General features: G+C 42.4%; 2 protein-coding genes across 5 annotated transcripts; both read left to right on the top strand.

Moving 5' to 3' along the window:
• Positions 1-1,415: 1,415 nt before the first annotated feature.
• Positions 1,416-15,049, top strand: saga (S-antigen; retina and pineal gland (arrestin) a). 3 transcript variants are annotated; one of them, XM_018674945.2, is made up of 16 exons: positions 1,416-1,632; positions 2,791-2,873; positions 3,692-3,752; positions 3,951-3,995; positions 4,310-4,509; positions 4,985-5,044; positions 5,136-5,203; positions 5,399-5,534; positions 5,965-6,049; positions 6,181-6,253; positions 12,104-12,241; positions 12,345-12,422; positions 12,815-12,829; positions 13,184-13,236; positions 13,395-13,404; positions 14,095-15,049. In XM_018674945.2, the coding sequence occupies exons 2-16, from the start codon at positions 2,826-2,828 to the stop codon at positions 14,219-14,221; spliced, it is 1,197 nt and encodes a 398-aa protein (XP_018530461.1). In that variant the 5' UTR covers positions 1,416-1,632; positions 2,791-2,825; the 3' UTR covers positions 14,222-15,049. The 3 variants fall into 3 exon arrangements, with proteins under 3 accessions (XP_018530461.1, XP_050926199.1, XP_050926200.1); XM_051070242.1 differs by lacking the exon at positions 13,395-13,404 and having other exon boundaries at positions 1,431-1,632; XM_051070243.1 differs by lacking the exons at positions 12,815-12,829; positions 13,395-13,404 and having other exon boundaries at positions 1,442-1,632; positions 14,095-15,048.
• Positions 6,838-11,911, top strand: LOC108882450 (nuclear factor 7, ovary). Of its 2 annotated transcripts, XM_051070238.1 has the most exons (2): positions 6,838-7,559; positions 10,324-11,911. In XM_051070238.1, the coding sequence occupies exons 1-2, from the start codon at positions 7,068-7,070 to the stop codon at positions 11,212-11,214; spliced, it is 1,383 nt and encodes a 460-aa protein (XP_050926195.1). In that variant the 5' UTR covers positions 6,838-7,067; the 3' UTR covers positions 11,215-11,911. The 2 variants fall into 2 exon arrangements, with proteins under 2 accessions (XP_050926195.1, XP_018530465.1); XM_018674949.2 differs by lacking the exon at positions 6,838-7,559 and having other exon boundaries at positions 9,323-11,911.
• Positions 15,050-15,074: the final 25 nt, after the last annotated feature.

Below are 15,074 nucleotides of genomic sequence, written 5' to 3'. Positions count from 1 at the left end.
TGATTAATTCAAACAAAAAATGAAGCATATAAAGAACAGAAATTGGAAAAAGTAGACAAGCATGAGAGGCTGCAATTACCCATAAACTCTCTCTCTCTCTCTCTCTCTCTAATCTGGGTCTGTTGTGCTGACTGAGGGGGAACCAGCTTCAATCCTCTCAGTCGGCTCATTCACAGGAAGTCCACGTCTGTCTGTCCTGTCTGGATGTTGTGGTCTGTGTGGGCTGGAGGGTGTTGAGCATTGGGGGGGGGTTGGTCAAAGTTCACAGCCGGGTCACCTGATTGGCTGACGGAGCTGACGGAGGCTGTGATGGACAGCAGGTGTTTACATATAGAGCTTCTCCTCCTCTGATTCATCAGCACACCTTCCATCTCTGTGACACAGGTGAGTCATTCTCACTCTAACACAGCTTCTCTGTTTCTGTTCTGAAAATCTAACATAGCATCTCATCACTAGAACCAAGAAAGTATTTGTGTATCTGTGGGAAATCCTTGAAAGAAGTTGATTTGTATGTTGTGTTCATTGAATCTAAATGTGTTTCTAAATGTTTTTCATGACAATAGTATTACTTCAACTCAGTACCAAACAGAAAGACTCAGAGAAGTTAAGGAAAGATTGTTCATTTCATGAGATAAATGTCAATGTAAATGTGATATTCTGGCCTTGACTTGATTAGACGTGACCTGGGATGGAGATGTTTTTGCAGCCAAAGGAAGCAAGCTGGAAGAATAAAAGAGAAATGTATATAAATCCAGGTGTAAGCACAGATGTGAAAATAACAGAAATATACAGTTGTAATTTTCTATGACCTTTTTGTTTTAAGAACACCTGCCTTTGAATGCAGTCTTTCCCACTTGTGAACACCAGTTTCCTGAAAATATTATGTGATCTGTAAAACTATCATTGATATTTTTTCTCTTTTTTTAAATGGTTGATTCCAAATTTTTGAAAAGAGATGAAGTTAGTTTGTGGGGAGAAGTGAAACACATCTGAGACTGTTTTAACAGGATTAAGACGTTCAGTTAAATCTGCTGTCATCTCAACTCAATTAATTCAAGAGGAAATCATTCATCTATTCAAATATTCTGTTTTGTTCACATATACTAAAGCTGATTTTGTTTTCACTTATATCAGCAGCACTTCTTGCATGGGCCTTGATTAAAAAAAAAAAAAGAAATACATTTCTAGGACAAAATTACTATGTCGTATTTAATTAGTCTAATAATTGATATGTAGTTCATATTCGAGCCACCGGAGGGCGCTAAAGCTCCATCTTTGACGATGACCGCAGATACAGGTGTTGGTGTTTTTGGCTCTGTTTTTTGTACCTCCGCCATAGCACATTAGAGGGGAAATTAATTTCGTTTTTTTCGGATCTCACGTGAATTTAAAAAAGGGTTAAAATTGAAGCAGAAACAACCATTTACAGTTAGGTTACATTTACAGGTTAGTCTTGGTAATCCACAGAACGCGCTTTGAACAGTTTTCATTGGGACTATTTCTTTGTTAAAAGTAGTTCCACTGAAAGCCGTAGGTTGTTACTGTTCTTTAGAAACACGAAGACGTTGTATCGGGCGACAGATATCGATGTGGAAGTTCAGGTGTGAATATTTCGGAGGTGCACATTCACAGGTACAGAGCCGAAGGCTTAACGTGAAGCTTAGCAGACGTTTAAATAAGCAGATTTTGGCTGCTACTGCTACGAATAAGAGAAAGTTTGGGTTAGGGTCGCCATGTTTGACGACCACCTCAAGGTCTGCAAGACCTTTTGGGTAATGCTACATTAAAATTCACTCATGTGAAGAGTTGTATTGTGGGTACAACTTGAGTGTCATTGTTTTTGTCCTGTATTTGTTCACATTTATCAAAAATAAGTCGAGCCTACAGTGAAGTAACTATCAGGAGTTTACTACCTCTGGAGACTGAAGAAAACTGATGATTCTCTGACTACTCTCTGTTTTCTGTGATTCCCTCCCAGAATAGATTCACACTCTTTATACGTGAAACAGGAAGAAATCCAGGTTCTAACCACCCGCACAAATCAGTTTTACTGCCCTGTTAAAGAATAAAAAGGAAGTGTGCCCAGTTTGAGATCACTATGTTTCAGTTCAAATATTTCTGATCTGTCTCAGATCTATAGATATCCAATTTACTACCAAAATATTTGATTATTTTTCTGCCCATTAGCCAATGGATTAATTGACTATTTGCTTGCTCTGCCATTGATGAGAGAGTCTTAAACCAAACAAGACCACTTAGCTAGCTAGCTTCATTTTGTCATCTGGTCAGCTTAATCTAACCTTCACTAATGTTACAAAGTGGCACCATTTGTTCACTGGTTACACATGAGAAGCCTGAACATCAGTCTTTGTGGGATAAACAGTAGTTTGTTTGGGGTTATTTGAGTGTTGTTGCTGTGATTGTTTTGGATCAGTGCCTCCGTCTGTTAGTTGTATCTTTTGTGCTCAGGTTCAAGGCTTTGACTACAGTCAGGGCCATTTCTTGTTCAATGTGTATTGTTATTTAAGTTGTATTATGCACTGTTGAATGTATAAAGTTGTCGTCACATGAGGGACAAATGCTGACTTTAACTTATGCAGGTGTATTTTGCCGGCATTGCTCTACACCTTTCAAATGACGTCAACTCCAAATGTGTTACTTTAAATGTAGTTAGAATAGCAGTTTATGTCAGATTAAATGAAACTTCTGTTTGTAACAGAGAAACACATGATCAGAGCTTCGACTGTAACATGTTTGAAGGTTTTTAATCCGTCTCGTTCTTCCTCTCAGGCACTGCTGACTCGCTGCCCTCGATCTGCACCAACATGAGTCCAAAAAACATTGTTTTCAAGAAGGTCTGCAAGGACAAGTCGGTGAGTGAAACATCTCAGAGGAATCGATTTCCAAGACTGGAAACAAGGGAAACTCCTCACATGAAGGATAAAAGTCACCCTCTAGCCACCCCTCCTAACTGCTGCTAAACCTGCAGTGTCTCAGATAAATCTTTGAACGGCCATGAGGAAAAGGAAAATATTACATATAATATCTTAGATTGCAGGCACATGATATGCTTTACATGATTCATAACCCCTGATGACCAACCTGCTATCACCATCCTTGTCTTTTTAAATGGTTATTACTCAGACCTGTTGAGCAGTAATGATAGTGACATCAGATAAAGTGGATTAGTGTACAGATGTTTGCCTTTGAGTAAAATTTTCCGTCTCGCTGCGTTTAATTCAGTAAAGCAGTTCAGCTGATCGTCTGACTGATCCTCAGGAGGTCAACACAAAGTCACAACAACGTGAGCTGCACTGAGCCACGTGTGTGATTGACAGCTTTATGTCAGATTACAGCTGATAACATCACTCTGCTTTTGTGTTGCCAGTTTATTAGGAACACCTTTACAATCTAAAGCAGTCCAGTGCAACAGGTCTGCAGGAAACCTGACCTGTGTGATGCTGATGATGTTCAGTTTTTGTTGACCCTGTGTCAGAGAGCGTTGAAATTAATTGCCATTGTTTGATAAATACTTTTTGGTAATTTATTAACTAATCAAATTACAAATCAAATTCCAATCAAATCTCCATTTTCTTATTGAGTTCTTACGAAGCATTAAATCTAGTTTCATGAAGTGTGTAAATACCCTGCATGCAAAGGATTTACAGACGTGCCTTTCCTCCTGCCTCAGGTCGCAGTCTACATGGGGAAGAGAGACTTTGTCGACCATGTGGACTGTGTTGATCCAGTGGGTGAGTTCGTCCAAAAGACAACAACAATCCTCCACCATCAGGACAGAAACCAGAAGTCGCACTCAAGTTTTTACATTTTTTCTAAAAAGGCTCGATCAGATGTAGTGTGCACAGTGTAACCCACAGCTCTGCAGCATCATTTAAAAAAAAAAAAAACTTTTTCTTTTCTTAAGAGCTTTGACTTTTCTCTTCCACTAGATGGCATCATCCTCGTTGACCTGGAGGCTCTGCAGGGGAGGAAAGGTCAGTACCCAAACACACTTTTCATTTACGTCACTCAGCACCATCACAGGACGCTGATCCAGGCTCAGGATACAGTTTATCTCATATTTTATGGGAACCTGGTTCTTTTGATGCTGCTCAGACCTCCACAGCACACCTGTTTGTGTGACTCATGAAGATCTGACGGTCTCTGTCCTTCTCTGGGATCTCTACTTGAATTTGAAATGAACTTCTGTGTGTTTCAGCACAGTTTGGATAAACAGAATGAGTTTTTTTTCTACCATGTTGGTTAAAAAGACACCTGACATTCACATTGTCTCTCCGCTGCCCTCCAGTGTTCGTCACCCTGTCTTGCACCTTTCGCTACGGCAGAGATGATATGGATGTGATGGGAATCGCCTTCCGCAGGGAGCTGTTCCTGTCCACCCGCCAGGTGTATCCACCTCTGCAGGACCGTGAGAAAGGAATCCACACCAAGACGCAGGCCCGACTGCTGCGCAAGCTGGGAGAAAATGCCTACCCATTCTTCTTTGAGGTGAGAGTCAGAAGCAGCTGATCAGAGACGGGCTGGGTGAAGGTGCTCAGCTCAGTGTTCAGCAGTCAGTCAGTAGAAACACAGCAGAGTAATACTCCATCCCAAGCTATAGTCCTACATTTAAAGTCTCACTGAGATGAAATATAAACAGGTTTAAGCAGGAAAATGCACAAATGTCCACAGCGAAATAGCAAGTAGCTTGTATGGAGACTAAAAACACATTTTTGAGAGGAAATACATCATCTACTCAAAGCTGCACAACATTAAAGTAAACTGTGGATGGTGGTGAGATAATTATTTAAGTATTAAATACAAAATACACACTGATATCTTGTATCAGTATTACAACAAATATACTTTATCTGTGATTGATTTACTTGATCAGGGTTTGATATTTTAAAGTGAAGTGTGTTTGATTGCTTGTACCAGCTATAAAAGCAGTGACTGAATGATTGACATGTTTTTGTTTTCACAGTTTCCTGACAACCTGCCTTGCTCAGTGGCTCTCCAGCCAGCGCCCAGTGACGTCGGCAAGGTAAGATCCTGACTGAAGATTCAAACCATCAGCTGCTATTGATGAAGTGAACATGTCACATGAAGGCGACGCCTCGTCTCTCTGTCTGCAGCAATGTGCAGTGGAGTTTGAGATCAAAGCGTTCAGCGCTGAGAGTCAGGACGCTAAAGTCCGCAAACGGTGAGTCTGAGCTAATCTGTCCTGACAGCGAGAAACAAAAGACACGCAGCTGGAGGTTTGTATCGTCTGTGTTTGTTAATAAAGAAAATAAAACCTACAAGGCCCTTCTAGGTCCATTTATTAAGAAAGTAAATCTCACTCAGTCTTTGCAAGTTTGAATTTTTAGACATATTTTTTCTGTGCTTTGTCCAACAGGAGCTCAGTGAAGCTGATGCTCAGGAAAGTCCAGTACGCCCCAGAGGGTGAGGGAGTGGCGCCCTCAGTTGAAACCACCCGGGACTTTGTCATGTCTGACAAACCACTGCATGTCAAGGCCAGTCTGGACAAAGAGGTGGGTTACCTCATATTACTCTGTATCTTCACATACACTGAACACGCAGTGTAGTGAATCTCTTTCAGTCAGTTTGTGTCACATTGAAGACACTCGGCAGCCTCAGTCAGAAGAGCAGGACTTTTTCTAAATCTGCTGAAGTCTAAAATCTCAGTGGATCAAATTCTTCGTGGTTTATATGCAATGACTTTGCACAATTAGAGCTTCATCTCAAATGACAAAGTAAAACATTGTGACTGTGTGATTCAGACCCATCAGTTCTGCGTTATCACCATGAGAAGTGCTGCCTTTTCTGTCCTTTAATAAACAGTGTTTTATAACTCTGACCGTGAGGCTCGTCACCTCAGTGACTGTAACCGTTAACAGGGAACATGAGTCCATCCACTGTGTGTTGATGTTTACCTCCTCTGACCTTTTTTCTTGTTTTTAGCTTTACTACCACGGTGAAACCATCAAGGTGTACGTCAACATCACAAACAACTCCAACAAAAACATCAAGAACATCATCGTCTCTGGTAAACATGATACTTACTGCTCGTACTGTTTTCACCGTGACGAGAGGAGGTTGATTTACATTTGCATGAAGCCTGTGCAGGATCAGAACTGGTGTAAATGTGGCCCACGTGTCTCCTCTTGTCCTCCTCAGTGGATCAGATCTCCTCTGTGGTCTTGTACTCCAATGACACCTACATCAAATCTGTGGCCATCGAGGAGTATGGGTAATGATCAACACACACAACAGGTTACACAGTTACACAGAGAGATGTCGTTATCACATCTGTAAGTCACAGTGTGGCAGTATTACAGACTTAGACTTTGACGGACTTTATTGATCCCTTTGGGATGACTCCCTCGGGGAAATTACGTACAGATGTGCGTCCATAATGAAGAAAATTTTGTGTGATCAGTTCAGTCACAAAAGTCTCCTTAGAAAGGTTTCTCCAGTTAGTGAAATACAGAATCAGTTCCTGTGGTCAGTGGCTTTTGGAAAGGTGAGATAAATAAACAGAGAACAATGACAGCAAAGAAAACCAGAGTGAAGTGTTACAGGTGTTGCACTTTGTGTACTAACACAATGAAGACACTTGGCTGGTTATCTGAGTCAAAAATCAGATTTTGTGCGTTAGACATTGATGTGCTGGGTTATGAGAAAACAGTGCACTGGAGTTAAGTTATTATCATCCTGTTTTTACAGTGAACATTAACAGAATGTCACGTGAAACATTTTGGTCTGTGAGCATTATTGTTTTATTGTACGATATAAAACTGACCTCTGGACCGAAAAAGCAACAACTGACCTGGAACCAGGAAAATGATTATTTTATCTCACTGAGGAGGGACACACTTACAAGACCAGATAAAAACTAAAGCTCAAGAACAAACTCACCTTTTCCACTACTGTGAATACTGCCTCTTCAAGCTGCTGGTGACTCCACACACTGACGTTTGACAGGAAGAAAGACTCAAACTAATTTTGAGTGAATCTCTGGAGAGGAAGAGAGCTTCCAGTTTCCAGCTTCACACAGAGACGAAATGACTTCTAGATTAGAGAAGGATCTGTGCTGTCCTGTCTGTCAAGACATCTTTAAAGATCCCGTCATCCTGTCGTGCTGCCACAGCTTCTGTAAAGGCTGTCTGCAGAGCTGGTGGACAGACAGAGTGCTTCATGATTGTCCAGTTTGCAAGAGAAGATCTTCAAAGGATTTCCCTTATTGTAATTTTGTGTTAAGGAACCTGTGTGAGAGCCTCTCACAGGAGAGGGACCGGAGATATTCAGCAGGTTCAGAGCGTCTCTGCAGTCTGCACTCTGAGAAACTCAGACTCTTCTGTCTGGACCATCAGCAGCCAGTGTGTCTGGTCTGCAGAGATTCAGAAAAACACTCCAACCACAGATTCAGACCCGTCGATGAAGCTGCACGACGACACAAGAAGGAACTTCAGTGGACTCTGGAGCCCTTAAAGAAGAAGTTAAAGAGTTTAGAAGAAGTTAAAGTGAAGTTTGATCAAACAGCAGAACACATTAAGGTCCAGGCCCAACACACAGAGAGGCAGATTAAGGAGCAGTTTAAGAAGCTTCACCAGTTTCTAGAAGAGGAAGAGGAGGCCAGGATGGCTGCACTGAGGGAGGAAGAGGAGCAGAAGAGTCAGATGATGAAGGAGAAGATGGAGGCTCTGAGCAGAGAGATAGCAGCTCTTTCACACACAGTCAGAGCCACAGAGGACGAGCTGAGAGCTGAAGACGTCTCATTCCTCAACAACTACAAGGCTGCAGTGGAAAGAGTCCAGCAGCGCCCCCTGCTGGAGGATCACCAGCTGCTCTCAGGAGCTCTGATAGACCAGGCCAAACACCTGGGCAACCTGACCTTCAACATCTGGAACAAGATGAAGGACATGGTTTCCTACAGTCCTGTGGTTCTGGATCCAAACACTGCTCGTTCTGAACTCTCTCTCTCTGAGGATCTGACTGCTGTGAGGTGTGGAGAGGAACAGCAGCTTCCTGACAATCCAGAGAGGCTGAGGTGCAGTCGCTGCTCTGTCCTGGGCTCTGAGGGGTTCAGCTCTGGGACTCACAGCTGGTACGTCGTGGTTGGAGATAATCCAGACTGGGAGGTAGGCGTGTTCTCAGAGTCTGTCCAGAGGAAAGGACACTTGTGGTCTGGATTGTGGACAATCCGATTCTCTGATGGTAAATACAAAGCACACTCTACTCTGCATTATTCCACTGTTTTCCATCTGAAGAAGAAGCTCCACAGGATCAGAGTGAATCTGGACTGGGAGGGAGGAAAACTTCAGTTTTTTGATCCTGACACTGACACACTCATATACACCTTCACCGACACCTTCACTGACAGAGTGTTCCCGTATATCTGGAATATGACAAATCTCATGTTGAAGATTTTGCCAGTGAAGGTTTCTGTGACTGTTCACACAGGTAGAGATGTGGTAACTGACAAGCTTGATCTGAACAACAGTGAATAAGTTAAATTATCATTTTTATCACTGAGGGATCATCAGAGACATTCAGGTGTCGTCACCGTCAGTTTGACCTGTAAACTAAATTCTTCAGATCATCTGGATAAACTGTTCAGACCTGTTTGATCGTCTTCTTGTGTTTGTCGTTCACAGAGCTCAGATCTTAACTTCTGTCAGTGCAGTGAAATGTTGGCTGGAGGAGATGGACGAGCTGTTTAGTTTAATAAACCACTAGTTTTAAGATTATTACCAACAAATCAAACGTACACACATGGCTTCAGCTCTGTAAAGACACTGTCCTCTACGTTCAGATATGTAGTTTGAAACAAGCTGTTCTTTGTGTTCACACTTGACTAAACTAACTTGTTTCCTAATCTAGATTTTAAAGCTGTATTTATCTGTGTGTGCTCAGCTCTCATGCCTCAACTTGTCTTTTGTTTGAGGTTAAATCTTGGATGATTTTATGTTACGCAGTGTTTTTTGATTTAATCCACGATGTTGCCCTTTAAAGCAAAATATGATCCATTTACAGTTTATTTGTTTAAATAAAGTGATTGCTTTGGGCATAAAACGACAGAAGTCTTACTGGTTCACGTTTCTTTGATTTCTAGTTCGTGCTTTCGACAAAAACATGAAATAAATTTCAATATACAGTAAAGAACAAAATGAACTAACTCCACACTAAAGCAGTCTAAGTGATGTTGTTGGGATCTGAGCTAAACCTGAGAGTAAAACCTTCCTTTAAAGACTTTAGGAGGAAAAAAACCTCAATTGTGTTTTTAAGAAAATCATTATTACGCCACGTTGGCGTGTTGCAGTCGAGGTTGATGACATTTCTACAAACTGTTGGCCGGGCCACTCAGACATATGAGGTTACTAATTCATGAAACACAAGTTTCCTAAGATAAAAAAAAGTTTAGACGTTATTAACATTTGACATTGTCAAAAAAATCAGTCCACACCCAGTATCTGCTTGGTACCAAGCTCTTATTTGTTGGTACATTTGCAGTTCCATTAACCTGGAATGAAACTCTACCTGCTCAGTTACCACAGCTCCACCCCTTAGCTGACTCATGAAACCACTGAGTCACTGACGGACTTTGAGATTCATTCAATAGAAACCGTCACTGCCAACAGACAGAGAGATGGAAACCTGGAGCACTGCCTCTTCAACCTGCTGGAGATTAAATGAACTCAAGGTTTTGCGAGACTGAACGTAAAAAATATATTTCAGGGAACTTTCTAAAGCACGGACTGACGTGGTGGCTGACCGCTTTCCTCTTTGAACCAACTGCCTGCTGTTTCCAGGTTTCACTCAGACTAAATGGCTTCCCACTCAGAGGAGGACCTCCTTTGTCCTGTCTGCTGTGACATCTTTAAAGATCCTGTCATCCTGTGGTGTTGCCACAGCTTCTGTAAAGGCTGTCTGCAGAGCTGGTGGACACAGAAAGTAATCCACGAGTGTCCGCTTTGTAAAAAAATATCTTCACAGGGGGAACTGCCCTGTAACCTGGCACTGAAGAACCTGTGTGAGAGCATCTTACAGAGGAGGGACCGGAGATATTCAGCAGGTTCAGAGCGTCTCTGCAGTCTGCACTCTGAGAAACTCAGACTCTTCTGTCTGGACCATCAGCAGCCAGTGTGTCTCGTCTGCAGAGATTCAGAAAAACACTCCAACCACAGATTCAGACCCATCGATGAAGCTGCACGACAACACAAGAAGGAACTTCAGGAAACTCTGGAGTCCTTAAAGAAGAAGTTAAAGAGTTTAGAAGAAGTTAAAGTGGAGTTTGATCAAACAGCAGAACACATTAAGGTCCAGGCCCGACACACAGAGAGGCAGATTAAGGAGCAGTTTAAGAAGCTTCACCAGTTTCTAGAAGAGGAAGAGGAGGCCAGGATGGCTGCACTGAGGGAGGAAGAGGAGCAGAAGAGTCAGATGATGAAGGAGAAGATGGAGGCTCTGAGCAGAGAGATAGCAGCTCTTTCACACACAGTCAGAGCCACAGAGGACGAGCTGAGAGCTGAAGACGTCTCATTCCTCAACAACTACAAGGCTGCAGTGGAAAGAGTCCAGCAGCGCCCCCTGCTGGAGGATCACCAGCTGCTCTCAGGAGCTCTGATAGACCAGGCCAAACACCTGGGCAACCTGACCTTCAACATCTGGAACAAGATGAAGGACATGGTCTCCTACAGTCCTGTGGTTCTGGATCCAAACTCTGCTCATCCTGAACTCTCTCTCTCTGAGGATCTGACTGCTGTGAGACAGGAAGTGAAACAGCAACTTCCTGACAATCCAGAGAGGTTTGACTTGTACACCTCTGTCCTGGGCTCTGAGGGCTTTAACTCGGGGACTCACAGCTGGGATGTTGAGGTTGGAGACAATCCAGACTGGTCACTGGGTGTGGCAGCAGAGTCTGTCCAGAGGAAAGAAGCCATCCTGTCTGGATTATGGTCCGTATGGTTCTGTGATGGTAAATACCGAACCTTCTCCTCATCACTTCGATCCACTGTTCTCGCAGTGAAGAAGAAGCTCCACAGGATCAAAGTGAATCTGGACTGGGAGGACGGGAAGTTGTCGTTTTCTGATCCTGATACTGACACACACATACACACCTTCACACACACCTTCACTGACAGACTGTTTCCATACTTCAACACTTGGAGTGAACTCCCACTGACAGTTTTACCAGTCTCTGTGAGATGATGATGATGAGGATGATGATGGTGGTTATTTCACTCCTTTTCAGATTTCATTGTGTAGATATTAGGAGGTGGGTGTGCAGACTGTAAGGGCGTCTCCACGTTCACCTGTAGTTCTGCTTTGTGTAGGTGCAGCAGAGCTAAATGCTACAGGCTGAGGTGGAACACAGATCAGAGGAATGTGCTGGTTGATAAATACGTAAATAGGAAATGTGACAACAAAGATTCATCAAGAAAAACCTTTTCCAGGAAATCACAACACCAAACTCTGCAGCCGGAGGCAGGGTGGAGGTTTTTGAATCCGAAATAAATAAGAAAAAAATGATTCAGTAAAGTCATGTATATCACACAGCTGCTGACTTTTCCCTATGATGAATCTACTGTGTCTGCTGGTTATGTCATCAACATGAGACCGTATGTTTTGTTGATATTTACCTGACACAGTGTTTTGTTTGGTTTTTGTTTAGTTGTTTAGTTCAGATAAAAATATTTTTCAGTTGTGATATTACAATATATAAGCATATATAGGATAATAAATGTAACTTTATTTTGCTCTACCCTTTTTCTACAACTCGTTCTGTTTTTTAGGTAAATCGCAGGAGATTTTTATGTTAAGACTTTTTCATGAATCCATAAAGGTGGTGTGTGTCATAAATTCTAAATATTTCTCTAAATAAAGTGATTTCTGTTGGGCAAAAATACAGACGCCCCCTTGGTTCATATACAGTTGTTTTATTTTTTGATTGTGCTCTTAAGCAGTCAGGATGACTCAGGATCATCTCTGTACACTTCCTGGTTTATTACACACCTGTCTGTTGTTGAGTGTTTAAACATCAGATCCTCTCTGTTCTGTTTCCTACTAAAGTTAAATGTGTAACTGTCCTGGTGTCCAGGGACACGGTGTCCGCCGGAGCGACCCTGCAGAAAGAGTACAAGCTCCTTCCTCTGCTCGCCAACAACAGGGAGAGGAGGGGCATCGCTCTGGACGGCAAACTGAAGCATGAAGACACCAACCTGGCATCATCCAGCATGTGAGGGAAAAATCTGAGACTTCAGCCTGAAAAGTTTCTGCAGGACTTGAAATGTCAGCTCAGGATTCGACTCTGTTTAAATGATCTCTGTCTTCTCTCTCAGGATCAAGGAGGGGGTGCAGAAGGAGGTGCTGGGAATCATGGTTTCATACAGAGTCATGGTGAAGCTCATCGTTGGAGGGTCAGTTTCTGTGTGTGTGTGTGAGTCCATACAGGTTCATATGTGAGTGAGATCCACTGAGCTGTCACATGAGCAGAGAGTGTCTGGATCTTTGTGGTGTCACACATGAAATCTCCTGAAACACCCAACAGACAGCTGCTTAGTTCCCACAGAACAGACCTGAGAACAGAAATGAATCAATGCAGAGAAGGAAATCTGACGTCCTGTCATTGGTCATTTTAAATGTGTGTGTGTAGCTCTGCAGTAACATGGTGGATCTGGACGTGTGCAGGGTGACATGGTTCTTTTTTCATACTCTGGGTTGATTGTTAACTCGCCGCCTCCTGACTGTCATTTCCCATGAATCAAAGCTGCTTGTGTTTGTTTCTGCTTGTTCTCTGCCACGCTCACAGGATGATGGGATCAAGGTGAGTTCATGTCCAACTGCTTTCAAGCACCTGTTCAGTTTGTAAATGTTATTCTAAATGAAAGTTAGGAAATGACAGAATGTAGTTTAGCGTCTGACAGAGGCTCACAAGTTTTAAATTACAAGTTAATGAAAACTACAGTTTTATATCCTCGAGACTTGCTGTGCTTTCATTACCATTGCTCAATACTACGTCAGCTAATCTTTAGTTTTCATTTTACACCTTTGAGGTTTTACATTTTTTCAGAATAATGCATATTTATTAATGTTTTCTTTGGTTAAACAAATGTATCTGACATAATGAATCATCATTAACCCATGAAACCCAGTGAGAAACATCTGTTTTGTGTTGCAGTGAGGTCGGCCTGGAGATTCCCTTCAAACTGATGCATCCTAAACCTGATGCAGGTAAACACACTCACATCTGTCTCTGTTTGTTGGTGTGTTTCATGGCAGCTGTGTACGTCTGCAGCCGTCCACATTTCTGATTTAATGGATAATAGAAAGTCGGACAGTCAGACTGAATGTAAACCTTCCTGTCTTTTTGTCTCTGTCGCTGCCAACAGTGAAGGAAAGGTAAGATGTTCTTCCAACACATGTAGAGTTTAAATGTTGTTTGACTCTAAAAGAAGCATCAGTCTGTCAGGAGCTGTGGATGAATGAGTGAACCGTTTGTGGTGAGGACAGATCACAGACAAATGTCCTCTGTCCACTGCCGCTTTGTTCAGGTCATTCAGGGACGGGTTCATGTTCCCAGATCTTTTATCCCTTCATCAGCTCTTTGTTTTTGTTAGTCCTTCATTCCTCCGTCAGCTCCTGTTCAAATCCCTGCACTGTCAGCTCTCCTCTGACTGTTCCTGATTCCTGTTCTGATTCCCTGTTTCTTCATGCTTCCTGGGTGAAAACATTTCAGTCAACCTGAAGATTTAAGAAACTGACTCCCCCACGTGTTTCAGTTGTTGTGTTTCAGTCGATCTCTGCTCAGGTTAAACTGGATGTAACTTTACAGGGAGACTGGTCAGAGGAGTCCCTGGTTCCAGAGGTGTTTTATCCAGTTCTGTATTCCCAGTTTCAGGCTTTTCTTCAAACGATATCCTCCCAGATAATTCAGAGGAGTCATATGTTGTCCGTCAGTGTGGTGGACGGGTCTCTGTGATCCATCAGATCTGCAGTAAATTCACAATGTTTTATCGTTCAATTTGTCCACATCCTCCAAAACTGTGAACTTGTAAACTTCAAGTCTGCTCCCTCTGCTGCTGTCTGTAGTGAGATGGAGGAGGAGATGGTGTTCCAGGAGTTCAAGCGCTCCTACCTGAAGGGGATAGTCTGCGACGACGAGGACGAAGAAGGAAATGTGTCGGGTGGCGACGACATGGCGCCCAAAGAGAAGTAGAGGAAAGAGTCAACCAGGGTGACGACAGCTGGGGGTTTGAGCTCAGAGTTTGTGCTAGATAAAGAATAGGTTTTATTAAAGGACCATGCCAGTGATTTAGCATCTTAGAGTAGCATTTAGACATAATTCACTGTAAATCATTTTCCAGCACACGCTGTTTGGTCACAGTGTTCTTCAGTCTCACTGACACAGTGACAGTTTGAGGATAATCCAGTGGAAGAAGTAAACAGAAGACTTGGATGAGACAGTTGTTAAACAGATGTGAGGAGGTCAAATATGAAATCTTTATAACTTTCTTTTACCTGATGTTTGTCTGCTAACGAGCAAAAACCACAGATATGGTCCTTCAGTTAATAAAAAGCGTTAAGTATCCCTTTAATGCAGTTTGTGAAGATAATTTTTAGTGCTTTTATACTGGACTGCATGTCCAGATCTGAAGTAACGTGAGACAACGTCAGGAGTCATCTGTTCAGTGTGTCATCAGCAGCTGCTGCTGGAGATTTCTGGATTGTTTCTGTAACAATTTTAAATGAAACACTGCACAGAAAGTTCTCATAGATAATATGGGAATTAGTTTCATGTGTTAAATCATCATATGACAGAAATCAGAGGCAGAGAGTAGATCAGGTGAGGCTCAGGAGGAAACGCTCAGACTGATGCATCTGAAGTAAATCTGAAGTTGAGTTCAGATTTATTGTAGGAACATTTTTATAGAAGGCTACGTTTGATTTGGCTTGTAAAGGAGAGGCGACGTTCTGTGTGGCTGCAGTTTGAACTCTGTGACAATAAAAGCTGATTGATCCATTCTTGCATCAGCTGCTCTTTCTTGGTGTAACGCTGTGTCTGAGGCTCA

Source organism: Lates calcarifer, linkage group LG4, assembly GCF_001640805.2.
Source record: "Lates calcarifer isolate ASB-BC8 linkage group LG4, TLL_Latcal_v3, whole genome shotgun sequence".
In the NCBI taxonomy this organism is placed as follows: domain Eukaryota; kingdom Metazoa; phylum Chordata; class Actinopteri; family Centropomidae; genus Lates; species Lates calcarifer.
This window is presented reverse-complemented; position numbering and strand designations above follow the sequence as displayed.

Coding starts and splice junctions, on each gene's coding strand:
- LOC108882450 (XM_051070238.1), top strand. CDS start 7,068: ATGACTTCTAGATTAGAGAAGGATCTGTGCTGTCCTGTCTGTCAAGAC. Junction 7,560..10,323: donor AAACAGCAGAACACATTAAG/GTCCAGGCCCAA, acceptor GAACACATTAAG/GTCCAGGCCCGACACACAGA.
- saga (XM_018674945.2), top strand. CDS start 2,826: ATGAGTCCAAAAAACATTGTTTTCAAGAAGGTCTGCAAGGACAAGTCG. Junction 6,050..6,180: donor CAAGAACATCATCGTCTCTG/GTAAACATGATA, acceptor TGTCCTCCTCAG/TGGATCAGATCTCCTCTGTG. Junction 6,254..12,103: donor GTGGCCATCGAGGAGTATGG/GTAATGATCAAC, acceptor CCTGGTGTCCAG/GGACACGGTGTCCGCCGGAG.